Source organism: Kogia breviceps, chromosome 12 (assembly GCF_026419965.1).
Source record: "Kogia breviceps isolate mKogBre1 chromosome 12, mKogBre1 haplotype 1, whole genome shotgun sequence".
NCBI classification, from domain to species: domain Eukaryota; kingdom Metazoa; phylum Chordata; class Mammalia; order Artiodactyla; family Physeteridae; genus Kogia; species Kogia breviceps.
The window spans coordinates 2,874,961-2,898,864 of NC_081321.1; the positions used below are offsets into that span (position 1 = coordinate 2,874,961).

Below are 23,904 nucleotides of genomic sequence, written 5' to 3' on the forward strand. Positions count from 1 at the left end.
TTCTCGCTAAAACTGGGCGACGCAAGTGGAGGCCTAGTTGGAAGAGGATTCAAAGCAGCCCGACTAAAGTGTGGTCCAGGAGAAGACCGTCACGAGCTCTGTACTCGCTAAACAATAACGCCCCCTCCGTAACCGCCGTTCTGGTTCTGTTTGGATCTGACGGCTCTGGACACCTCGCACAGCGTGGACTCGTACAGCTTTTGTCCTTCTGTGTCCGGCATTTATTTATACTTTTTAAGGCGAGGCGGGCACTGGGCGGACTCTGCGGGGAGCTCGGCCCGCAGATCCCAATCCCAGAAAATCCGGGCTGAAGGAGGAGGGGCAGCCAGTCGAGTACGCCGCCGAGCCGGTGGGTGGAGAGGGCACGCAGGGAGGGGCGGGGCTGCGCGAGGAGGGGCGAGGCTGCGCGGGGAGAAGGGGCAGAGGGCGCCGGGGTCGTGCCCGGCGGCGGGGCGAGGAGGCGCTGAGGGCCTGGCGGCGAGCTCAGGCCAGAGGACTCGAGGAGCGGGCTTCTAGGGCCCCTGAGCCGCGGCGCCGAGCGAGCGGAACTGGCGGCTGGAGGCGGGGCCAGAGCTCGGAGCCGGGAGCGCCGGGGAGCCGGAGCGGGCGGCGGCGGGGCCCGGCGGGCGGAGCGGAAGCGGCGGCCGTCGCGCAGGTGAGGGCGCGGGCCTGGCCGGGACGCGCGGGGCGGGGGTGGGGGCCGGTCGCGGAGGGGACGGAAGGAGGCGGGAGCAGCTCCGGGGGACGCCGCCGGGCCGGGAGCCGAGGCGGGAGGCCCGGGCCCACTGACTTCCGCCTGGGCCGCCGGCTGGCTGGCCGCCCCGCGGGGCCGGCCTGGGCCTCAGTAGGCGGGTCGGCGCCCCCCGCCCCTGTCGGTTCGCGGGGAGGGCCCGGCTCTCGAAACGAGCTGCAGCGGATGCTCAGACCCTCTTTTTGCGGCCACCCGTCCCGGCCCCTGGATGACCCCACACCGCTTTAACCCTGCTTGGGTCTCAGTTGCCTGCAGCCGAGCTGAGAGGGATCCCGAGCACTTCGAAATTTATCAACAGGATTGTGAGAGCGGGTTTGCTCTATGTTCACTTTTCTGGGGGAATCCACAGTTTTTACCAGGTTCTCTAAGGTAGCGCCGTCCCATAGAAATTTTTTTTTTTTTCTTGCGGTACGCGGGCCTCTCACCGCCGTGGCCTCTCCCGTTGCGGGGCACAGGCTCCGGACGCGCAGGCTCCGCGGCCATGGCTCACGGGCCCAGCCGCTCCGCGGCACGTGGGATCCTCCCGGACCGGGGCACGAACCCGCGTCCCCAGCATGGGCAGCCAGACTCTCAACCACTGCGCCACCAGGGAAGCCCCCATAGAAATATTATGCGAGCCACACATATGTGACTTTAAAAGTAAAAGTAAATGGGCAGCCGGGAAGCCCTCCTTTTACTTTTAAAGTCACATATGTGGCTCGCATAATATTTCTATGGGGGCTTCCCTGGTGGCGCAGTGGTTGAGAGTCCGGCTGCCCATGCTGGGGACGCGGGTTCGTGCCCCGGTCCGGGAGGATCCCATGGCCGCGGAGCCTGCGCGTCCGGAGCCTGTGCCCCGCAACGGGAGAGGCCACGGCGGTGAGAGGCCCGCGTACCGCAAGAAAAAAAAAAAAAGTAAAAGGAAACGGCGAAATTAACTTAGTGATGTGTTTTATTTAGCCCACTGTATTTAAAGTATGGTCATTTCAACATGTAATCAATATTTAAAATTTTAATGAGATATTTTACATTCTTTTTTTACTAGGAAGTTTGAAATTTGGTGTATATTTTACACCTAGACTCCATTACAAGTGCTCAATAGCCCATGTAGCTAGTGGCTCCCATATTGGACGACAGGTCTGAGGCTTCCATTCCTGGCCTGCAGGCTCAAGTCCACACTCCTTGCCATGGTATTCAGTGTTTTTCACAATCTGGCCTCTTTTTTTGCTACTTACCCAAGGATGGTTTCATCCTTGTTGCCCAAAACAATTGCCCTTCCCCTACACACCTGTGTTCAACTGTCCCTCTGCCTGGGGTGCTCTCCCTGCCCTGTCTCCCTGGGTCTGGCAGGGAGGTGCAGTTTCTGCTAAGAGCTGTTCCTGACTCCCCTGACCCCAGAAGGGGTTTATCACTCACTCCTTCCTCAGTGTCCTCTAGCACTGGATTCACGGCTGGATTAGAACATTTATCACCTGCTGATTAATTGTTTTCCAGGCTGTTTTCACAGCTAGTATAGCGTCCTCTTCACCTTTGTGATCACGGCCAGCACCTGATAGCTGCTGAGCACTTGTCAGCAGACAGAATGAGTAAAGGGCTCAACTAAGCTGTACTGTTAATTCTTGAACACACCTGCTCCTTCCTTGCTTAGGAGCTTTGTGCCCGCTGTACCCCGTCGTGCATGGACACACACACAGGGTGTGGTGACTGACCATGAGGAATGCATCACAGGATGAGCCCAGAAAGTACCTTCTTCCTGCCTTTTACTCCCTCTCTGTCTTAGGGATGGGAAAACTGAGGTACAGAGCTAAGTTAGGACTCCAGGCAGATTTGCATCAGTGTAGATGCAAAGAGGGACCGGGTGGGGATTTTTGAAAGGCATGCAAGTTCCCAGAGGGTTAGGTTCCTCAGGTGGTTTGGGATCAGCTGGCTCCACTTTGGTCATTTGATAGGTGGGAAGAGAAGTGGGGAGGTGAGTTACTCCTGGGCCCTGATGAGGATTCTGGGCAGGTTCAGGTCTGGGAAGCTGAGGAGCTCACTGCTGGAGAAGAACTTGGAGAGCAGACTGGTCATCTCGGATCACGAGAAGTGCTGGCCTAGGAAGGGTAGGCAAGAACAAGTTGGGTAGAAGGAAGGGCAGGGGAGGCCAACACAGGGAGCAGAGGATAAGCTCCAGCTTGCTGAGGAGATTGGCGTGAAACATTGAGAATAACCACTTCTCAGAGGGCAGTGCCATTCTCAGGCTGTGAGATGAGAAATGGAAAGAATGAGAGATTCAGAGAAGGCAAACAACTTACCCCAGGTCACACAGCACTTGAAACTCAAATGAAGCCTCCGAAACCCTCCATGCCACACTTAGCCAGCCCCACCCATACCTCTGTTGCAACCAGGGGCCCCGGGGTAGTGCCTAGAAGAGCAGGTCTGGGGCACAGTGCCAGGCCTGCAGAATGTCTTCCGCACTGTCTTCTACTGGGGGGCTGCGATTAGGCCTATTTATAGGGGCTTGGTGCCTTAATATTCTGCCCGATGCCTCTGTTGCCAATCAAATCAGCGCCGTCTGCAGTGTGATTGCTGCTTTGGTGGCACCAGGGAGCGGAGTTAATTAAACTCAGTATAAATAGACTGACTGCCCCCGTCTTGCAGTTCGAAGGAGTGTTTTTCCTTCCTGCCCCCTGCCCCCATGTGCCCCTCCATCCTCCTGGCCCCCCTTGGCTCTGGCCTGGGAGAGCAGAGCCTGGACGTCCTTAACCCTGGAGTCTCCAGCCACTGCCTGTCCTGTCTCGGGAGCAGGTCCTCAGGGGCCAGAGTGAGGAGGGCGCTCGAGTCCACATTGTCTGGGCTTTCCCAGAGCCGGCTACCGTTTGGCAGTTGACACAGGCAACTTTCCCCCCAAACCCTTCCCTCTTTTTCACTCTGCAGCCAGGGTTCCTTTCTTGTTCATCCAGGCTTTGGAGGTTGAAGTGAGATGAGGTAGGGAAGGGGTGCCTAGCGGGGTTCCAAGTGCCTTCTGGCAGCCAGTCAGTGTTGCGCCTCCTCTGAATGCTTCACGTCAGTCTCTGGTCCTTAGCAACTCGCCTCCCTCGTTCACCCAACAAGCATCAGCAGAACAGCAGCTCCTCCCACCCAGTGCTGTGCCCCCCCCCGCCCCCCACCCCCGTGCAGACTGCTGGGCGGGGGGCTGTGTGCCTGTCGCCTGGCCCCGTGGCAGGTGGGTGTGCGGGCAGCCCTGATGCTCAATCCCCGCCCCCAGGCACCATGACCCCCACGGGGACCCAGCGTCCGTTGGCCGATCAGACCTACGCAGTGCCCCTCGTACAGCCAGACCTGCGGCGAGAGGAGGCCGTCCAGCAGGTGGCGGATGCCCTGCAGCACCTACAGAAGGTCTCCGGAGACATCTTCAGCAGGTGGGTGCCGCTGCCACCCTCCCCTGACCGGGGGCTGCTCCCCACCCTGGGCAGCCATCTCTCCAAGCCCAGAATGCACCCTCTCAGAGCGCCCCTTCTGGTGATTCTTGGTCCTGAGGGGGACCCAGCTGGCTTTCTGGTGCCCGAGGGGCCGAGCTGGGTGCCCGGCTTCGAATCTTATCATACGAGCTCGCTACCTCCTGTGCCTCTGAGCCCCTGGGTTCCCTGTGCGTGCACCCAGTGGTGGTACAGCTCTCCCAGCTCACGCTCTCCCCGGCACTGGGGGGCCCCGTGTTCCTTCGCTTATGCTTATTCCCGCAGTCAGCGAATGTTCAGCCAACACTTGTGTGCAGGGCTCTGTGCTACTCTCTTTAGCTACAGCAACAACTAAGGCAGCATCTCTGCCCAGCCAGAGGATATACTCCAGCAGCAGAGACGGACTCTAATTGATTAATTGCATGTTAGTTAATTACAGTTGTGGTAAAACCTATTTTTAATATTTTGGTAACAACTAATATTTGCATCCTATTAACCGTGTGCCGCCACTGACCTGAGTGTATTCACTCATTCAGCCCTCTGTCCTGTATACGGGTCCTGTCTTTCTCTGGCCGTGAGCGAGCTGAGAGGGGTGTAGAGCTTCTCCTTCGTGGGTGCCCACACCGTGCCCCCTGAAGGCTGGAGTATTTGGCTGCCTGACTCAGGTCCCTCTCCTGGTCAGGTCTCCCACACAGTCCCCTGCTTGTACCCCAGACCAGGAACCCCGACGCTGCAGCATGCAGTCTCCTCCCCCACCAACTGGAATTCCACCTCTTCCCAGAAGCCTTCCCCAATGGGGGCAGACAATGGAGTCATTGTCTGCAGCTGGACACGGTCCAAACATTAGATCCACCTGACTCCTTTGCCTCTGAGCTGCTCACTAATGCACCTGCCTGCCTCACGCCTATCCCGGATGTAATTGTACCCGAGGGCGGCGCCCCGAAGTAGTTAAGGGGGTTGACTCTGGAGCACTTACTGGGCTCCAGTCTGGCTTCCCCATTTGCTTGTTCTGTAACCTCGGGCAAGTTACTTAACCTCGCTAAGTCTCAGTGTTCCCATCTGTAGATTGGCAGTAAGAATGGTACCTTCCTCAGAGGATTGTTGTTAAGATGAAATGAATTGAAACGTGCCAAGGAATTGAAGTGCCTGGCCTATAGTAAGCGTTCAGTAAATGTTCCTTCCTATTATCTGGTGACATCACCTCTGCTCACTTGCTGCCTATTCTGGCCCTCCATTAAGCTGCTATCAGTAGTTATAGAAAGTGTTAGGTGCCTCTTCTGTGCTAATTTTTGTGCTGAATACGCCCAAGGAACACGTAAGCCAGAGGACACAGGCCTTTAAGAGCCACTGGTCCCAGATTATGGCCACCCCACACCTCGTGACTGAAACGGATGCCAGAAAGACTCCATCAGAGAGATTTGCGTTTCCTCACCAGGATTGTGACTGCGTGCTTATTGCCTTTCCGTGAGGGGAGCACTGGATTGTTAGCGTTCTTTCCTTTCCTTCCTGGCGTTCGGCACCAGTGGGCATTTTCACATCCCTCTGGCCCTGGGTGGGGTGAGCAGAGGGCAGCAAGGCCGTCTGCTGGGGACGGAGTGGCGAGTTGGTGGGTCATCGGCTCGGCGTGGCCCAGGGATGGTGGGATGCTCCCAGTAGCCTGGTACCTGCGTCCGCGCTCCCCTCGCCGCTGGGTTCCGGGTCCCCCCGTTGACCCCCCACCACGTGCCCAGCATTCAGGTCCGAGGGGTACTAATGGTGTGTGGCATGGGTTCCCGTCCTCAGGGGCGTCGTTGTCTAGGATGGGAAAACAGCCGTGTGAGCTGGTCCTGAGCCGCGTAGCATGAGCTCTGTGAGCTCCGAGGGGCCTAGAGGAGAGAGAGACAAGAACTGGCAGCGCATTTATCAGTCAGACTCCCCAGACCAATAAGCAGAAGTAAGCAGTCCGTAGCGCGGCCTTTGGAGCTGCAGGGCTGAATGCTGTCCTCAGGGCCCGGTTCTGCCTTCGTCCCATCCCTGCTCGCTGCTTCGGGGTTGGCCCCGTTCCCAGGCAGGCCTCGCTCTCGCAAGGTAACCCGTAGGCCCAGAGTCGTACTCAGGCTCAGGTCCCGCAGGAAAGAATGTCTTCCTCTGCAGCAGTTCCCTGGGAAGTGCCGCCCTCCCACTGGCTCGGCCTGGTTCTCGTGGCCGTCGCAGAGCCAGTGGCTGGGGCCAGGGTGGCGGGGAGGGTGACACAGCAGCTGGCTCAGACCTTGGTCACACGCCCTACCCCCAGGCCCTGGGTTTAGCCCCACCCAAAGTGCAGACCGAGCCTGTGGCAGCTGTGGGAGCTGTGGGAGCGATGGCGTCCCCGTAGGAAGCAGGCTGTTAGAGGACGAGGAGGGAGCAGATGCTAGAGAGGAAAACCGGCGCCAGCTCCCCGAGGTCAGGGGAGGCCTCCTGAAGGAGGGGCGCCGACAGGGCCACTTGGGACGGGTTCTGGCCGGCAGGCGAGGCGGGACGGGGAACGCCGCCTGAGGGCCCTCCGCTGGGGCCCGGAAATGAGTGCCAAAGGCTTGAGGCCCGACTGCAGGGTGGTGCGCCCGGGGCCGCGAGGCCCCGAGTATCTACCTGAGTGCCGCCTGTCCCAACCGTCACTCCTTCACTGCAGGACGGGGCTGAAAGTCAGCCCTCCGTGCGTCCGTGCCCTCGGGAGCCCTCCTCGCTGCTTTAGGTCCCTACAGTGCCGGAGTGGGTCCCTGGTGGAAGGAGCGGGCAAGAGGACGTGGCTGAGGGAGAGCTGGGACATGCGAGTCAGGGCTGTGGGGCTCCCGGCTGGATGGGGCTCTGAGCTGGAGCCCAGGGTTTTGGGAGCCCGGATAGGTTCTTGAGCCGGAAGTGATGGGACAGAAGCGTTTGGGGAAGGTTCATCAGGCACCTGGGACGAGGAGGGGAGCCGCGCTGTGGGCAGGGAGAGGCTGCGGTCCGGGGGGGCTGCAGGTAGGGGGCGCGGATAGGAGACCCTGCAAATGGAATAACGACAGGATAAGATGACAGATTGGGAACAGGATGAAGGGGAGGGAGGAGTCGGCGCCGGCAGGGAGTGGGGGGTGCCCAGCCCCGCCCCCCATTCTGCAGCAGGGGCTCCTCTGTTCTCAGGGGCTTCTGCTGTGGGATGTGACCCCAGCTTGGAACCGCTCCCCGTGAACGTGCTCCTCTCGCCAAGGAGAGTCGGCAGGCGGAGAAGAAATGCTTGATGTCTCTGCTCCCCGCCTCCCCCCAGCTCAGGCGCAGGCCCAGCCCCTCAGCCCCACCGGAGCCTGTGCCCCCAGGCAGGTGAGCGGCGGAAGATCAGCATCCCCAGCCGGTTCCTTCCTCCTGCTCGGGCCCGGTGGGCGGAGCGTGCAGAGACCGGGAGGATGGCAGGGACCTCGCGGCCCTGGGACCCGCTCCTTGCAGCCCCTCCCTGGCTCGTCCTCCTGCCTAGCAGACCTGCCCGCACCTGCCCGTCATCACCGGGGAGAAGCCAGCCCCAGGGTACCTGCCCCACATGACCGCCACGACGGCAGAGGGGCAGCAGGAGGGGCGGGGCAGACTGTGGCTGTGGGGGGGCCGTGGCTGCTGTCCCTTGCCCTCCCCGGGACCCGGCCTGGCCTCTCGGCCTCTGCAAGTCTTCTTTCCTTCCTCTCCTCTTCCTTTCTCCCCGCTCCCTGCCTTCTCCCTGCTGATCAGCACCTGGTGCCTTCCGAGCTTCGGAGACCTCAATCAGCTGCCTGCATAATTAGCAGATCATTCTTAATTACCCCAGTGAGTGGAGAAGATGAAGGGGAAAGCAAGAGCTGTTCAGGGGACCGGCTGGGGGGTGCGGGGTAGGGCTGGCGAGGGGAGGAGAAGCAGCAGTTAGGGGCAGGGCAGTGGCCCCGTCACAGCAGCTGACTGGTGTGATGGCTGGAGGATGTGGCAGCCCTGCGGGGACCACGGGCCTGCGGCTTCCTAGGAAAGCCTCCCATATGGTCATGGGGTCGGCTTTGGAGGTGGTGGGGACACGGAGCCCAGGCACTGTCCTGGCCCCCTAGGTGCGTCATTGACCTTGACCTTGACCACCTCACACCCCAGGCCCCAGCCAGAGGAGCCCTCTGCACTCCACCCTCCGCGGTGCTCCCTTGCAGAGTGCTGTTTCCTCATGTGGAACTGTTTTCTCCGTGTCTGCTCAGCACTGCCTGGAGCCCCTCACCCCTCCTAGTCTGTGGGCGGTAAAGGTAAATGTTGACCAAGTTCTTGGGACGTGTCGCCTTGTACAGCTCGTGAGACATCCAGTCTCTCACTTTGACCTTTACAGCAGTTCCACGATGTAGAAGTTACAGTTCCTGTTTTTCAGCTGGAGAAGGTGAGGCATAGATCAGTTAAGTGACTGGCTGTCCCCAGGTGTTTGGGACGTTGCACTTGTTTAGCTCCTTGAGAGCAGATGCGTGTTATCTGGTGCCTCTTTGTCCCAGGCTCCCAGCAGACCGACTGAGCCAGTTCCTTCCCTGCTGGTGTCCTGGTGACACGCTATAGGGGTGTGGCTCCAGTGATGAGCCTGGAAACTGACCTGCCCGAAGCCAGCCACCAAGCCAGGGGCTGTAGGTCAGGAGCGGCAGGCAAGTCGCCCACCAGCCCCGCTCATGGTGGGCGTTGCCCATCCGTCCCGGCCCCCACGCGGCCCAGCAGGCCTCCTAACACTGCCTTCCAGGCCCTTGTCACTGCCAGGGCAAGGCGTTGCTTAGCCATCCTAGGCTCTTGAATAAGAAAAGAACCCTGGAAAGCCCATCTTCCATTCCCCGTCCCACACAGGAATCTCCCCTGGAGCATCCCTGACAGGTGGGCATCCAGCTGGAATCTGATTGCTTTGCAAAGCCACGCAGCTGTTTACGAGAAAGTTCTCCTTATGCAAAACTGAGGTCTGTTTCCATGTAACTCCCCACCCCCCCGCTGTAATGCAGCTCACTCTGGGGTGACAGAGAGTAAGTCTAATCACTTTTCCACCTGACAGCACTTGTGATCTTTCTGATACCTGAAGGGGATTTTCATATTCGCAGAGTCATCTCATCTTTAGCCAGAACATCCTTCAGTTACCTTGTGTGATGTGAGCTGCTCACCATCCCCTCCTCGTCACCCTCCTCTAGCTGTTCGTTAGCTTGTCATTTTGTATTCAGCCAGTATGTTACATGTCAGGCATTGTCCCAGGTGCTAGAGACGCAGCTGTGAATCAGGCAGACCCTGTGGTCTAGAAGGGACTTCAGAGTCCTCTTAACGTGTGGAACCAGTTTGAAGGGGACACGGCTGTGGACGAGGTGGGCGCCTGGCATAGATGAGCTCTGTTTTCTCTGTAGTGCCTCCAGGAGAGTGGACGTTCCCTGTTTATTGAAAGAAGGTGGGAAAGATCTCAGGAGCTGGTGTGCTCTGAGATCTCACTTCCTTTCTAAGCTGCTTAACGTGCTTTTAGCTCATAGGTAGCCGAAACCTCCAGGTCCTCCTTCACCTGAACTCCTGCTAAACCTCCATCCTCTGCGTTTGTACCCTTGACTTTTTAAACCTGAATGCTGAGCTTCACATTCACTCCTTACCAGTTTCATCTTTTCTGGCCTTCTGGCCTTTCCAGATCCCGTGAGTCCTGAATCCATCGTGCAGACCATTTTGGGGCCTCCCCATTTGATACCCCCAGCTTACTAATCAAGGGTCGCATGAGTGTGCGGCGCCCTGACAGAGACCTTCACGCAAGGCTGAGATCAGTCCATTCTTCAGCCGTGCCTTTGGGACGCTGTTGTTCTCTGGCTCTGATTTTTCCTAAACGTGCTCTCCTCTGGCCCCCATAGCTCCATCTTGTCCGCGGGATTTTGTGAGAAGCCGTCAGAATCCTTGCTGACTCAAGCTGCACTGTGTGTTAAGGTTTTCCCCTGATACGCCAGTCTAATAACCTTGTCAAAAAAGAAATGCTATGAATTTAGAACAGTGCTGGCCCCGGGGATCCGCCTCTTCCATTTCAAATTGCTTACGACCTTCTATTTAATAACCCATTCCGGAAATTTGCCAGGATTCATTGTTAAGCTTGACGTTTGTAACTTGGAGAAATCAGATGGAAGACCCAGACGGAGCCGGCTGTGTCTGGCTCCAGTTCCGACGTCGCTGCCTCCCTCCATGGCGCCTTTGAGCCGAGCCGTTACATAACTGTGAGGTTGCTTCAGCCGGGGCAGCGTAGGGCTGAGCCTGGAGCCACAGGAAGCGGCCTGTGTGCAAAGCAGGGAGACCGGTCTGCCTGCGGGAAAGCTGGGGCTCGGACAGCTTGCCGGTTCTGCATCTCTCCCCGAAGGAAAGCGTGCCTCTTGCTCTCTGTCTGCCTTGCTGCCCCACTCAGAGCAGCCTGTCGAGGAAAACTAAGCTGGTTTGGGTCCCTGCTCATAGGCCAGCCCCTGCGTCCCCGAGCCCTTGCACACGGGGGGCCAGGAGTAACCGAGGAGACTCCATCGGGGGTGGAGGCCGCTGGGTTGTGAAGCTGGTCCATCAGGTGTGTTCTCTGGGGGCTGAAACCTTCTAAAGTTGGTGGCGGTGGTTTAAGAAGGTTGGGCCAGAGTCTTGACGATTCACTTCAACCGCTAGAGAAATCCTAGAGTCCCCTGGCCGCGTGGCCTCTGGCCCCAGGGACCGCAGCGCTCCTCGGCCATCCACTCACCGTGTCCTCTGGCCGCTCCCCGGGGGCTGAGCTTGCAACTCGGCCTCGTCTCTCACGACCTCGCCTGTGTGCTCACTCCTGCCCGGTGAGCGTGGAGCTGTGACCACCGCTGTGGATGTGGAACACGGTGGCCACAGGCAGGTGTCCCTGGAGGCAGGGGAGCACTCGGGCGCAGGACGCCCTGGCAGGGGAGCCGGGGTCCCCGTGCAGCGAGAAGTACTTCGTATTGCTGAATGACGCGAGTGAGGCTCGTGTGCGTTTACCTCTGGGGCACATGGTGTTAGCCACTCAGTAACTGCAGAGGGACCCCTGCAGGTGCCAGGCGCTGTTCCAGGCTCTGGGAACACAGCGGGGAACAAAGCCCGTAGCCTGGGAGTGCACAGGAGACGTGTGGTGACAGGTGGCTCTGTGTAACGGAGGAACTGGCTGGGGGTTGGAAAGTGACAGGCGCAGCTTTAGGTTCTGTGGTCGGGGAGGCTTCGGCGAGGGGCTCAGTTTAGTGAGGGACCAGCAGCGTGGGTATCCGAGGAGACGGCAGAGGCCACACGACAAGGCGGTGCGTGGCGTGTTCAGGGAGTGTAGCAGGGCGCCGTGATCCGGGGAGGGTGCGGTGGCAGCCCCTAGGCAGCCCGACCACAACCATGAGAGCCGCGTGGGGACTTGGATTTACCCAAAGCTGCCTCTTCCGTGCCGGGCAGTTCCTTGCGGACAGCTCTAGGGCTTCAGTTAGGCCCAGCCTTGCTGAGCTCCGGTTTCCTCCGCGGAAGACACGACGGTTCTGCCTCTGGTCACCTGGGCCTGGGGCTGAGAACCACGGCAGGCAGGAGCCACGTCCCTTTGGGTGGCGCACATGGGAGCCGACTTGGGGCCGAGGGGATTGCCCACCCCTACCCAGAGCTGCAAGGAACTTAATACAGTCTGTTCCTAGACGCTTCATGTTGGATGGTCCTGGGAGAGGTCACCTGGGCAAGATCGGGCCTGACAGCAGGTATTGCTGTGTTTTAAGACCCCTTCCCCGAGGACCTCCCTGGCGCTTCAGTGGTTAGGACTCTGCGCTCCCACTGCAGGGGATGCGGGTTCGATCCCTGGTCGGGGAACTGAGATCCCGCGTGCCTTGTTCTGGGGCACTGCCAGAACAAGCGCACGCAAACGCAAACAAAAATTTAGGCAGGAGCCCTCACCCGAGCCCCTGGCTTCGCAGGCTTGCCATTAAAAGCAGAAGGGGCGCAGGAGGCTGCAGGGGCTTGGGGAGCAGACCTCAGCCCCTGTGACTTTCTTTCCGGCGGCAGGATCTCCCAGCGAGTGGAGCTCAGCCGGAGCCGGCTGCAGGCCATCGGGGAGAGGGTCTCCTTGGCCCAGGCCAAGATTGCGAAGGTCAAGGGCAGCAAGAAAGCCATCAAGGTAGCGTGTGGGGCCCCGTCCCTCTGGCTGGCCGGCCGGCAGCCCCAGAAACCCCCGTCCCTCCCCTCTCCCCATGCCTCTGCGGCTGCCAGCTCCCTGCTCCAGCCGCACCGCAAGCTTTCCTCCTGCCCAGGGTTCCTCCCCCCGCCCAAACCTAGGCTGTCTGGAGCTTCTCAGGCCCCCGAGGAACTGCTCAGACTTCCCGTGTACACAGGTGTTCTCCAGTGCCAAGTACCCCGCCCCGGAGCGCCTGCAGGAGTACAGCTCCATCTTCACGGGGGCCCAGGACCCTGGCCTGCAGAGGCGTGCCCGCCACAGGGTCCAGAGCAAGCATCGTCCCCTGGATGAGCTGGCCCTACAGGTCTGACGGGGGTGACCTGGGCACTGGGGAGGAACTGAGGCCCCTCCCAGGGTTCGGTCCCCCAAGAGGACTCTGGCTGCAGCGGGGGAGGTCACTCTGGCCTGGTGCTGAAACCACCATCCCTCGGTCGTTTCCCGTCACCCCACCGCAGGAGAAGCTGAAGTACTTCCCCGTGTGTGTGAGCACCAAGCCGGAGCCTGAAGATGAGGCCGAGGAGGGGCTGGGGGGCCTCCCCAGCAACATCAGCTCTGTCAGCTCCTTGCTGCTCTTCAACACCACGGAGAACCTGTAAGGGCGGGGCGGGGCGGGGGCGGGGGGTTGGCCCGGCTTGCGGGGGGCCAGGGGCACCAGACTTGGGTGCAGCAGAAGTCTGCAACCCGGGAGCCAGGAGGCTCCTGACCGGTTGGTTTTGCCTGGTGAGACCTGGGAGGCCGTGGTACAGACTAACTGTGGCCCCGATGAAGTAGGAAAGGTGGTCCAGACCACGGGCCTAGAACAGATGCCGGATCGCCTGACCTCCTGACCTCCACCCCTCCTCTGTAGGTACAAAAAGTATGTCTTCCTGGACCCCCTGGCTGGTGCCGTGACAAAGACCCATGTGATGCTGGGGGCGGAGACGGAGGAGAAGCTGTTCGACGCGCCGCTGTCCATCAGCAAGAGAGGGCAGCTGGAGCGGCAGGTGGAGAGGGATGATGCCTGGGCGGGGGAGGGGAAGAGGTGGGGGAGGAGACGAGGTCCCGCCGTGTGGTCTTGGCCAGGGGCCCGCTGAGCCCCTCACCCCGGCCGGCCGGCTACAGCGGGGACGCGCAAGGCCGCGGGCTGCCCGAGACCCGCCTCATCCCCCGGTCCCACAGGTCCCAGAGAACTACTTCTACGTGCCCGACCTGGGCCAAGTGCCTGAGATCGATGTGCCGTCCTACCTGCCCGACCTGCCGGGCGTGGCCGACGACCTCACGTACAGTGCGGATCTAGGCCCCGGCATTGCCCCGTCGGCCCCTGGCACCATTCCAGAGCTGCCTGCCTTCCACACGGAGGTGGCTGAGCCTTTCAAGCCCGGTGAGCCGAGAGCTGGGAACGGACTTGGGCGGGAGCACCCCGGCTTGGCCACGTTCCTCCGCAGGCACCTTCTCATGCTTTTCCCACCTAGAAGATGGGGTGCTGGCGGTACCCCCGCCGCCGCCGCCGCCACCGCCTCCAGCTCCGGCCCTGCTGGTCAGCGCGCCCCCACCTCCGCCCCCAGCCCAGACCGTGGCCCTGCTGGGACAGCCAGCCAGGGAGGATGACGGCGGTGGCGCGTCTCCTTCAGGTAGCGGCGGCATAGGGCACGCGGGGCGGGGAGGGGTTCTGCTTTCTCTGAGGGCGCCCCTCATTTCTGGATCCCTGAAGGATTTTCTGTAGGTTAGTTAAGTGGTCATAAATGCTAGGTTTTCAGAGTAGTTCTAATTTCAAAATCTTGTTCTGCTGGGTTCATAACATAGCAGTTTCAAACCATGTCTGTGGAGCCTGGACGGGGCGCCGTGGGCCCCCCATTCCCCCTTAAACCAACGGGGAAAAGGGAGCAACTAATAGACATGGAAAACTACGGCAACAAAGTATCCACGTGGCCCTTAAGTTGTAGGATTTCGGTTTTACTCCTGTATCTCCCAGTCCATCTCCAGCACCCAGCAGTGGCACAGAAATCCCCTGTGGCTCCCGTGTTAAGTTCAGACACTCGGCACACTGGTGATTCCCAGGGTCCACCTGTGCAGTGTGGCACCTGAAGCAGGTGGGGCGGGAGAGGGACCGGCCGAGCCTGGGCGGCTGCAGGCAGCATCCGGTCCAGGCCCCTATTTCCAGAGGCACCGCCTCGCCACGGAGGAGCCCTTCCTCAGACACTGCCCGGGGCCGCCTCTGGGCCGCATGGCCAGGCCCCGCCTGAGCAGCCTGTCTTCCTTGCACCCTTTCCCCCCTAGTCCAGGGAGCGCCCAAGGAAGTGGTCGACCCCTCCGGTGGCCGGGCCACTCTGCTGGAGTCCATCCGCCAGGCCGGGGGCATTGGCAAGGCCCAGCTCCGCAGCGTCAAGGAGCGCAGGCTGGAGAAGAAGCAGCAGAAGGCGCAGGAGCAAGGTGGGGCCCGCTGCGGGGGGGGGGGGGGCGGGGGCAGCCCTCGGCCGCCGTCCCCAGGGCCGTGCGGGCTGCCCCGGCCCTGGGCTCCTTCCTGCTCCTGGAGCCTGCTTAGCGGGACTTTCCTCTCTATGCCTTGGGGGACAGAGCTTCGGCCACTCAAGCTGTAAGAGCCTTCTCAGACTCTGCCAGTTGTCCAGGAAACGCTCAGGGACCTGGGATATTTTTAGGGACCGAGACCTGGCTAAATCCTGCTTCTCTAGGCCTCTGAGACTTGATTACGTCAGCTGTGAATCCCCATCGCTGACATAAATACCACACCTGGGCCTAAAGCAGCAGTTTCGTGGGAGTCCAGTCCTGAGTTTCACATCAAGCTCTACTTCTGAGCTTTGCACTGTGACCCCAAGCAAATTGCCTAATTTCTCTGGGCAGGATTCCTCACCTGTCCAGCAAGGCTGCTCGTCACAGGGTAGCTGTGACTGTTGTTACTCAGAGGTTACGCGTGTTCTTACGAGCGCGGACCAAAGCTCCAAGAGCTGTGGTGACACGTGGCCGCGGAGGGGCCGGGTGCCTTGACAGCACAGAGGACACTGATGGAGCCCTGAGGGTGTTAGGCAGGCTGGATCTGGTCTACCCTTGGTCCCTTCATCCTCTCCCCATGGCTTTCCTGTTGCAGTGAGAGCCACCAGCCAAGGTGGGGACCTGATGTCAGATCTCTTCAACAAGCTGGCCATGAGGCGCAAAGGTAGGAAGCAGGACGCCGGCTGCCTCCCTGGCTGAGGTCGTCCACATCCTTCTTTCTCACTGTTTCAAGTCTCTAGAGCCCGGTTGGACTGGTGCCCCAAACCAGCCCCTCACCTTCCACCTTTGCCCTCCCAGGTATCTCCGGGAAAGGGCCCGGGCCGGGGGCCAGCGAGGGGCCGGGAGGGGCCTTTGCCCGAATGTCGGACTCCATCCCGCCTCTGCCTCCCCTGCAGCCAGCCCCGGGAGAGGAGGGTGAGGATGACTGGGAATCCTAGGGGCTCGCCCCGCCTTCCCCATCCCCCGGACAGGCTCCCGGGAGGGAGGGGGCCGCGCAGGGCTGGCCAGCTCTGTTGCCTGGAGCCGCTGCAGGGGCCGCTCGCTGCCTGTGCCTCACCCACCGCCTGCGCCGGCGCGCACGCCTTTTCCCTAGAGACGCTTTGCGGAGAAACAGTACGTGAGTCAATAAAGAAGTATGACGCAAGAACTGAGCATAAACCAACAGCGCCCTTTTAATTAAGAGACCACAGCTGCGCCAAGTGCATGATGTCCCTGCAGGCCGGGTCTCAGGCGGCGGGGGCAGCGAGAGGTGCAGTCAGCAGGGGCCGGCGGAGGGAGGGACGTTTCCACACAGGAAAATGTGTCTCAGTGACAGACACGGGGTCGCTAAAAATAGCCTCGCTGAGAGCCTGATGGCCCTCTGCATAATTGATGTCAGGGGAAGAGGAGTCTGGCATGGGATCCGGCGGGGGGTGGGGTGGGGGGGGAGGAGGGAGGGGCCCCCGCCTGGGAGGACGCGTAGGGATGGGCCTGCGGGAAGAAGTGTGGCCGGCGGGCGCGGGAGCAGGTGGTTAGGGTGAGCAGAGGCCCCGGGGGCTGCTCTTAGTTCCTGAGAGAGGGTGAAGGGCCTAGAACAGCTACTTTTAGTGAGAAAGGAGGCGGGGGAGGTCCCCCCTCAACTCTAAGAACGCCGATAGTGGATACTGAGAAGCAAGAGAGGGCAGAGATGCTGTGGACTCCACAGCTGCTCCCAACGACCGGCCGGGAATCAGGTCAGGGAGCTGGACTCCGGGCCATGCCGGGTGGAAGGAAGACAGGCTCAATTCCGGGGAGGGCAACGGCCCTGGGACGGGCCCAGGGATGGCGGGGCACCGTTCCTTCAGGATCAGCCTGCGTTTCTCCTGTTGGCTTCTCCACCTATTCCTAGGTCCCGGCAGCCCACTGATTCCAAGAGGGGGCTCCCGCGCTCGCCACCTGGGTTTCGGTTTCACCTTCTTAGGCAGGACCGCTGCAGACCAGGCCCAAGACGACAATTCTAGTGCGTGGGGTGAAAGGAGGGCCTGGTGAACAGGCAGTGGTGCAGCCATGTGTCAGGAAGAGCCAGACTTCTCTCGGTGAAACTGCGGAGAGAGGGAAAGACAGGGAGACACCGGCTGGCGGTGGGGTGGGGCTGGGGGGCGGGAGGTTCTGGGGATGAGAGAGAAAGACAGGACTGACCTTCCGCAGAGCAGCAAAGGCAGGGCCAAAGGTGGCTTTGACCTGCACGCGGTCCCGGATCCAGGCCGGCAGCTTTGCCAGGATAGGAGGGCGGGCGTACCGCTGGTCCAGGAGCACGATGCTGGCAAAATCCTTCTGGTGCCTGATGGCCCTGCCTGGATGGGGACAGAGGTTGGGGCTCTACTTCCCCCCACAGTGCATTTCTACTGTGTCCCCTCCCCTTGCCCAGCCCTCGGGCTGGAGAGATGGCAGGGGAAACCCCTCGCCCCTGTCGCCTCGCTCTCCAGCCATCCACCTCGCCAGCAGCGCCAGCCCCAGGCTCACCTATGGACTGGTTGACGGCCTTCATGCACAGGTTCTCCACCAACGCCTTCCCAGGGGGCGCCTGGCCCGGGGCTCGGGGCTGGGGAGGCAAAGGACGTGACCCGTCAGAGCGGGTTCTTGCCTCCTCCTGACGTTCTCGGTGACGGTGACACAGCCGGGCTCTGCCGCGGGACCTGTGGGCCTCATGAGCACAGCAGCCGGCGTGACAGGTGATGGCATGGAGAAGCTCGCAGGCTGTGGAGGGGTGTCCCACCGCTCCGGAGCAAACGGGACACACACGTTCCGGGGCAAGGGGAGGTCACAGCCGTGGGGCGCCCCCTCCCCCTGTCCTCCGAGGCAGTGACGGTACTCACGAGGGTCTGGTCCAGGTAAGCCATCTTCTCCTGCAGCTCTGCAGACCTGATGCTGGGGAAGGGCATGCCCACCATGACCACACACCTAGGGCGGAGGCACACGTGAGCCATGGCAGCTGGGCAGGGCCCAGGCCCAGGACGAGGGGCCCGTCCTCACCCACACCCTCCACTTCCTTCCGCTTCTCCCTCCCCTCGTCCCTGCCACCTGGAGAGGGTTTTCTCAGCGGAGGTACCCAGTCTAGACCAAAGAACTGAGTTCTGATCAAGTAAGGGGCTGCCTGATTTTCCACCTGGCCCCGAAGGGCCAAAGCCAGAGTTGTTGCATCTGTGCGCCTGAGCGGTGACGGACCTGAGCGGTCGCCCGGGTGTGGACTCAGAAGGCGCCAGACGGGCGGGTGTCAGAGCCGCGGGAGGTGAGAAGCCCACCCCTTACCGGCCAAGGTCGTCAGAGAAGTTGATGCCTTCGCTCATCTTCCCTCCGACCACAGAGAGCATCAGGGCCCCCGTCACCGTGCCCCCTGTCTGGCCACAGTGCTGCGGGAAACACCCAGCACAGAGCTGCAGAGCCACCCACACGGTATTTTCAGCTGCCAGCGCCACGTGCCCTTTGGCCCCAAGGCCTCAGAACTACGCCTCTTACCTTAATGCACCTGGAATACTCCAGCAGCACCTGCTCCACCTGGTTCACTCTCTTGGGCTCCTGAAATATCTGAAGGTAAATATAGAATGTCTCCCAGAAAAGGGCTTCAGAATGCCTGGGTCTCGGGTCGCTCTTGGCCTTACGTTTTCCAGACTGGGGACTGGAGAAGCCCACAGGGCCAGGGCCCTTGGGGAGACCGACCCCCTGGGTGGTTATCATCAGAGATTGGAAGGGGGGTAAGGAAGTAGTGGAAGCCCCCACACACAAAAAATCCCAGGAGGAGCTCTGGGTGCCACTGTCCTCTCAAGTGAACAGTCTCACCTTTTTCCTGACAGCCAGGCGGGCCAGCTGGCCACTCTTGTCCCAGTGGGCATGGACCTGGCGTTGGTACTCATAGGAGGGGAAGAAACAGACCACCCCTCCCGGCACCACGTTGCACAGGTTACAGAGGATGCGACCCGTCTCATCCATCTAGGGAGGGAAGACAAGGAACCCCCCACGGATCCATTCCTGAAGCCCCCCCAGAGAGGCTCAAAGCCAAGTACAGCAACCCATGGGTGACTGCGGGGGAGCACGGCCAGGTGGCTCCTCCAGGGCGGAGCGTGCCACCCTCCCTACCACACACCCGACGACGCTTCTGGTGCCTGGTAGCACCTGTGATAGATACACCACCGTGCCGGCACGCCGGAGCTAAAAGCCACCGTGGTATGCCGCTCAGTCCGCTCTTCTCCAGCCCCCAGCTTCCCGGCTGTGACAAATCAGGCACTGGAAACCCCAGGCGTGCCACTAGAGGTGTGCCCCCAACACCCGCATTCCTGCCCAGGCGGAGCCCACAAAGCCAGACAGCGAGACAACCAAAGGCAGTGAGCAGCCTGCCCGTGAGCTTCGCTTAAAGCAAACGTCCTCAGCAGCCGGAGGCATGAGAGTGGAGACGGCTCAGACCTTCCGCTGTAAACTTCTAGGTCCTGCCCACCCTGTGCCAACTGTGATAGGAGAGCCCGCACCTGAACGCTCGGCCCTGGGCGGGGTGCCCCAGCCCTAAAGCGGCCTCCCGCCCCCCCCTCCCCCAAAGGCCGTGGGAGGCAGGCTGCCTGGTACGGACCATCTGAGGCAGCTCTCTCTTCTGGTATGTGAATTCCAGCTGCTGGGTGGAGGGCCCGCTGCAGATGACGAGGGGTAGGATGTTCTCTGCCGGGATCACGTGACCTGGCGAGACCCAGTGAGGCTGGAGAGTCCAGGAAGGGCCCTCCACCCCGTTTGCACACGGGACTGACTCGGTGATGGCCAGGCCTCTCCGTCCAGACGCAGGGGACACAGAGCAGGAGAGCCCAGAGATGGGGAGCTCGCGAGGAAGCTGCCCTCTTGTGGCCTCAGCCCCACCCCCGGGCCTGATAACAGCACACGGCTGAGCCGTGACACGAGGCCCCGCCCCGAAGCCCTGGGCACGGGTCCTCACGGGTCCTCACCGCAGGAGAACTCCACCACGCGCTCCGCTTCCACCCCGGCACACGCCAGCAGCTGCTCCCGGAAATCAGACACCTGCAGACCACAAAGCCAGCTCTGTCATCTCCCAGAGGTCTGGGCCAGGAGGCGACGAGTACGTAAGAACACAAAAGAGAGGCAAAAGGAAAGGCTGGTAAGATTGGTTAAAAGAAAACAAGTGATACCCAGTGTCGGCAGCCTCATTTAAACCACTTGTGGGAACGGCAAGAGAAATTCAGCAATTTGAAACACTGGTTCTGAACCCTGGCTCTGCAACAAAATCACCACTCGGAATTTAAAACATATATACATGGTCAGGGCCCAGCCCAAACTACTGAATAAGAATCTCTAGTGGGAAGTATTTTTAAAGAGCTCCAGGTTTTCAGCTGTCAGACTGGCAAAAATCCCAAAGTCTGACCACTCCCTGCAGAAACAGGCATTCTTGTGTGTCGCTTGCGGGACACAGAACAGCACAAGTCCTGCGGAGGGGGAGCTTGACAACATTTAACAGAGTGGACCTATCTCTACTTTTTAACCCACAACCCCTTTCTGGGCATCTCCCCTGAAGTACAGCTCCACACGCCAAATATACGCGCAAGGACTCCTTGTGAGGTTATCCGTCATATTCTGCTCTGCAAGAGAGACTGGCTGAAGGGGCTACCCTCTTTCCCCCAGCAAACAACCATGCAGCGGACAGAAGGAACGCAGACCGCCCTGCGTGCTGGGAAGTCAAAGCTGATTGAGCTCCCTTTAGTGTAAGAAAGGAAAGGGAGGGACTTCCCTGGTGGCGCAGTGGGTAAGAATCCGCCTGCCGATGCAGGGGACACGGGTTCGAGCCCTGGTCCGGGAAGATCCCACATGCCGTGGAGCAACTAAGCCCGTGCGCCACAACTACTGAGCCCGTGCACCACAACTACTGAAGCCTGTGTGCCTACAGCCCATGCTCTGCAACAAAGAGAAGCCACCACAATGAGAAGCCGGCACACCGCATTGAAGAGTAGCCCCTGCTCACTGCAACCAACTAGAGAAAGCCTGTGTGCAGCAACGAAGACCCAACGCAGCCAAAAATCAATCAATAAATGTTTTAAAAATTTGCTTATCTTTGCAAAAAAAAAAAAAATATATATATATATATATATATATATATAATGAAACACTGGAGAAACAGACCAGTAGCTAATAAAAATGATTACCTTTGGGAATGGGGAAGGGTTTGAAGAGGGACAGGTGAGACTTTCTGAATACGTCTTGCTATATAGTTTCCACTTTTGAACCATACAGATGTGGACATTTTTAAGAACATAAGAACGTAAAAAGGCAAACTATAAAATTGAAAACAAAAACTGAAAGAAAGCCTAGCTCCCTATCAAACTCAGAACATAGCCACACAGAAAAAAGCCTGACTTCAAGTGACTTTATATCACTAATGACCACATATCCTTAGTGGGGTACTTTAAAAGCAAAAGATAAATGCATGTAAATGAATTCAATCAGTAGTTTCTTGTTAGAATACTAGTATAATTTTTTTTTTTTTCCTTGGCCATGCTGTGCAGCATGTGGGATCTTAGCTCGCCGACCAGGGATCGAACCTGTTCCCCCTGCACTGAGAGTGCAGAGTCTTAACCACTGGACCACCAGGGAAGTCCCAGAATACTGGTATAACTTTGCAACTATTTTAAGTATATTCGGGATAGAGCAAATAAGTAATTATGTTAATGTGGTTAAAAATCAAACTGCAGCTTAACAGATACTATGTAAGGTCAAGTAAAATGACCGAGTGATTTTGATACAGAAATGTCACTGTGGACTCATAATGTCTGAAAACTATCCCTAGGTCTGTCCCCTGAAATGGCCTGTAAACGGTGATGCCCCAGGAGCTCCCAGATGTTGGCTTCTAAGTACCAATAATCCCCATTTGAAGAAGCCAGGGCACCCTGGAGAAATGAGTGATTCCAGGTCTGGGGCAAGGAAAGTGTTAAGGTGAGCACGGGACATTTTCTGTGCTGAAAGCAGGGAAGCATCCCAAGACTAAGGGGGCCATGTCAAAGGGACCAGAGCAGCATGAGGGGTTCCCACAGGCCAAGAATCTGAGCATCAAAAACAGCGACTATAGCTAGGTGGTTTGTGACCACCTAGAGGGGTGGGATAGGGAGGGAGACGCAAGAGGGAAGAGATATGGGAACATGTATATATGTATAACTGATTCACTTTGTTGTAAAGCAGAAACTAACACACCATTGTAAAGCAATTATACTCCAATAAAGATGTTAAAAAAACAAACAAAAACAGTGACTATGGACTTCCCTGGTGGCGCAGTGGTGAAGAATCCACCTGCCAATGCAGGGGACACAGGTTCGAGCCCTGGTCCTGGAAGATCCCACATGCTGCGGAGCGGCTAAGCCCGTGTGCCACAACTGCAGAGCCTGTGCTCTAGAGCCCGCGAGCCACAACTTCTGAGCCCACGTTCCACAACTACTGAAGCCCACGTGCCTAGAGCCCGTGCTCCACAACAAGAGAAGCCACCGCAATGAGAAGCCTGCGCACTGCAATGAAGAGTAGCCCCCGCTCGCCGCAACTAGAGAAAGCCCGCACGCAGCAATGAAGACACAGCACAGCCAAAACTAAAAAAAAAACCAGCAACAAAAAACAGCATCTGGGCTTCCCTGGTGGCACAGTGGTTGAGAGTCTGCCTGCCGATGCAGGGGACGCGGGTTCGTGCCCCGGTCTGGGAAGATCCCATGTGCCGTGGAGCCTGCACGTCCGGAGCCTGTGCTCCACAACGGGAGAGGCCACAACAGTGAGAGGCCCGCAAAAAAAAAAAACCAAAAAAACCAAAAAACCCACAGCAACTATAAATGATTCTAATACACCAGTGAATAAAAATCGACTTCCATACACAAGAAAGAAAAATGGAAAAATAATACAGCTACAGGGGTGACTCTAACAGGAAGCTGAGGTTGGGAGCTGACAGCTTGAGGAGGTTGAAGAACCTTTGCCTTTCAGCCAGTAAGTCTTGGTTCTAAGACACATCCTAAGGAAGTGAACGCTGTGCAGAGATGCAATTGTATCTCCCACTCTACCGTTTAAAACAGAAGAACGGCAAATCGCCTAGATACCTGACAAAGAAGAGTGGTCGCATGTAATAGATTCACGTAACGGAATAAAGTGCAGCCAGAGTTGGGCAGAATAAATGCACATTTGCTGACAAGGAAAAATGCTGAAGATGCTTTGTTGCTAAATGAAAAAAGCAAATTATAACAGCAGCATGTGGAGATGCCATTTTTGTTTTTTTTTAAAATATGTATGTGTATTTGTAAAAATTATGAATACAAAGACTTGTAACGATAGACACCAAAATGAATCTTTTGCTGGTGGAATTATGATCTATTTCCTGTTTTTGCTTGTCTCTGCTCCCTACAATGAAAATATAAGTTTCCTAAATATGTATACTAAAACTTAAATTTACAAAAGAGAAGGTTGTATCTATGGTGGGTACAGGAATGGAAAGGCACTCCATTCTGGGTCTGAAACTCCAGAATGGCTTTCTCTGGAGAAGTGGCTACAGAAACACCAGGGCAGGGCAGTGCCCACCCCAGACCCGGCCACGAGACAGTACAGCAATGCCACCTGGTGGACACTGCGTGGCCGGCTCAAGCTAATGCCTTTCTGGCTGGGGGACTCACAGGATGAGAAGAGGCCTCATGCTCCATCCTCCCCATCCCAGCAGCTGGGCACGAGAGGCTGGGCCGCGTCCTTACCGGTTGCATGGTGCCCCCTGCAAGGACCACCGCCCGGCATTCCTTTACCACCTGGGCGAAGTGCACAGCTGGATTCAGGAGCAGGAATTTGAGGCTGCTCTGACTGAGGCTGCCTAAAGAAAGACAGAGAAAAACGGCTACGTGGAGAAGGGCGGGTGCAGGCCCAACAGAGACCTCCATCTGCCTGAGACAAAGGGGATGTCCAGTCGGGTCCATGGAGAAGCCAGAAGAGCTACCACTGTCTCTTTAAGTTAGAGCCATCTCGTCTCCGGGACAACCCTGAGGTAGATGGCAGGACTGTCTCCCTTTTCACATGAGGAACCGAGATTTAGGGAGAAACTGGTCCAAGTCACGCAGCTCATAGGTGACGGAGCCACGACTCCAGCAGAGCCC

At 58.7% G+C, this 23,904-nt stretch overlaps 2 protein-coding genes across 10 annotated transcripts in view; one reads left to right on the plus strand and one right to left on the minus strand.

The window, feature by feature from the left end:
- The first annotated feature begins 547 nt into the window (after positions 1-547).
- On the plus strand, positions 548-15,955 carry WASHC1 (WASH complex subunit 1). 2 transcript variants are annotated; one of them, XM_059081341.2, is made up of 11 exons: positions 548-655; positions 3,978-4,131; positions 12,142-12,253; positions 12,468-12,614; positions 12,766-12,902; positions 13,158-13,293; positions 13,469-13,670; positions 13,762-13,920; positions 14,567-14,719; positions 15,393-15,461; positions 15,596-15,955. In XM_059081341.2, exons 2-11 carry the CDS (start codon positions 3,983-3,985, stop codon positions 15,733-15,735), a joined length of 1,404 nt encoding a protein of 467 aa, XP_058937324.1. In that variant the 5' UTR covers positions 548-655; positions 3,978-3,982; the 3' UTR covers positions 15,736-15,955. The 2 variants fall into 2 exon arrangements, with proteins under 2 accessions (XP_058937324.1, XP_066864525.1); XM_067008424.1 differs by having other exon boundaries at positions 573-655; positions 13,765-13,920.
- The window catches only part of DDX11 (DEAD/H-box helicase 11), a 34,945-nt gene continuing 26,991 nt past the window's right edge, over positions 15,951-23,904 (minus strand). For 2 of the 8 annotated variants that reach the window (XM_067008416.1, XM_067008419.1), the window contains 9 exons: positions 23,512-23,624; positions 19,738-19,810; positions 19,374-19,477; positions 18,593-18,742; positions 18,272-18,340; positions 18,065-18,165; positions 17,632-17,716; positions 16,955-17,357; positions 15,951-16,857 (listed from right to left, as the gene is read on the minus strand). In XM_067008416.1, coding sequence (XP_066864517.1) covers positions 16,733-16,857; positions 16,955-17,357; positions 17,632-17,716; positions 18,065-18,165; positions 18,272-18,340; positions 18,593-18,742; positions 19,374-19,477; positions 19,738-19,810; positions 23,512-23,624 — 1,223 coding nt within the window. In that variant the 3' untranslated portion in view covers positions 15,951-16,732. Of the gene's footprint in view, positions 16,858-16,954; positions 17,358-17,631; positions 17,717-18,064; positions 18,341-18,592; positions 18,743-19,373; positions 19,478-19,737; positions 19,811-23,511; positions 23,625-23,904 lie in introns of those variants that run through there. The other 6 variants (XM_067008421.1, XM_067008418.1, XM_067008417.1 and 3 more) reach the window with 6 other exon arrangements.

Excerpts from the sequence above, each read along its gene's own strand:
- WASHC1 (XM_059081341.2), top strand. The coding sequence starts at position 3,983 with ATGACCCCCACGGGGACCCAGCGTCCGTTGGCCGATCAGACCTACGCA. Across the intron at positions 12,903-13,157 it reads TTCAACACCACGGAGAACCT|GTACAAAAAGTATGTCTTCC; the intron begins GTAAGGGCGGGG and ends CCTCCTCTGTAG. Across the intron at positions 13,921-14,566 it reads CGGTGGCGCGTCTCCTTCAG|TCCAGGGAGCGCCCAAGGAA; the intron begins GTAGCGGCGGCA and ends TTTCCCCCCTAG.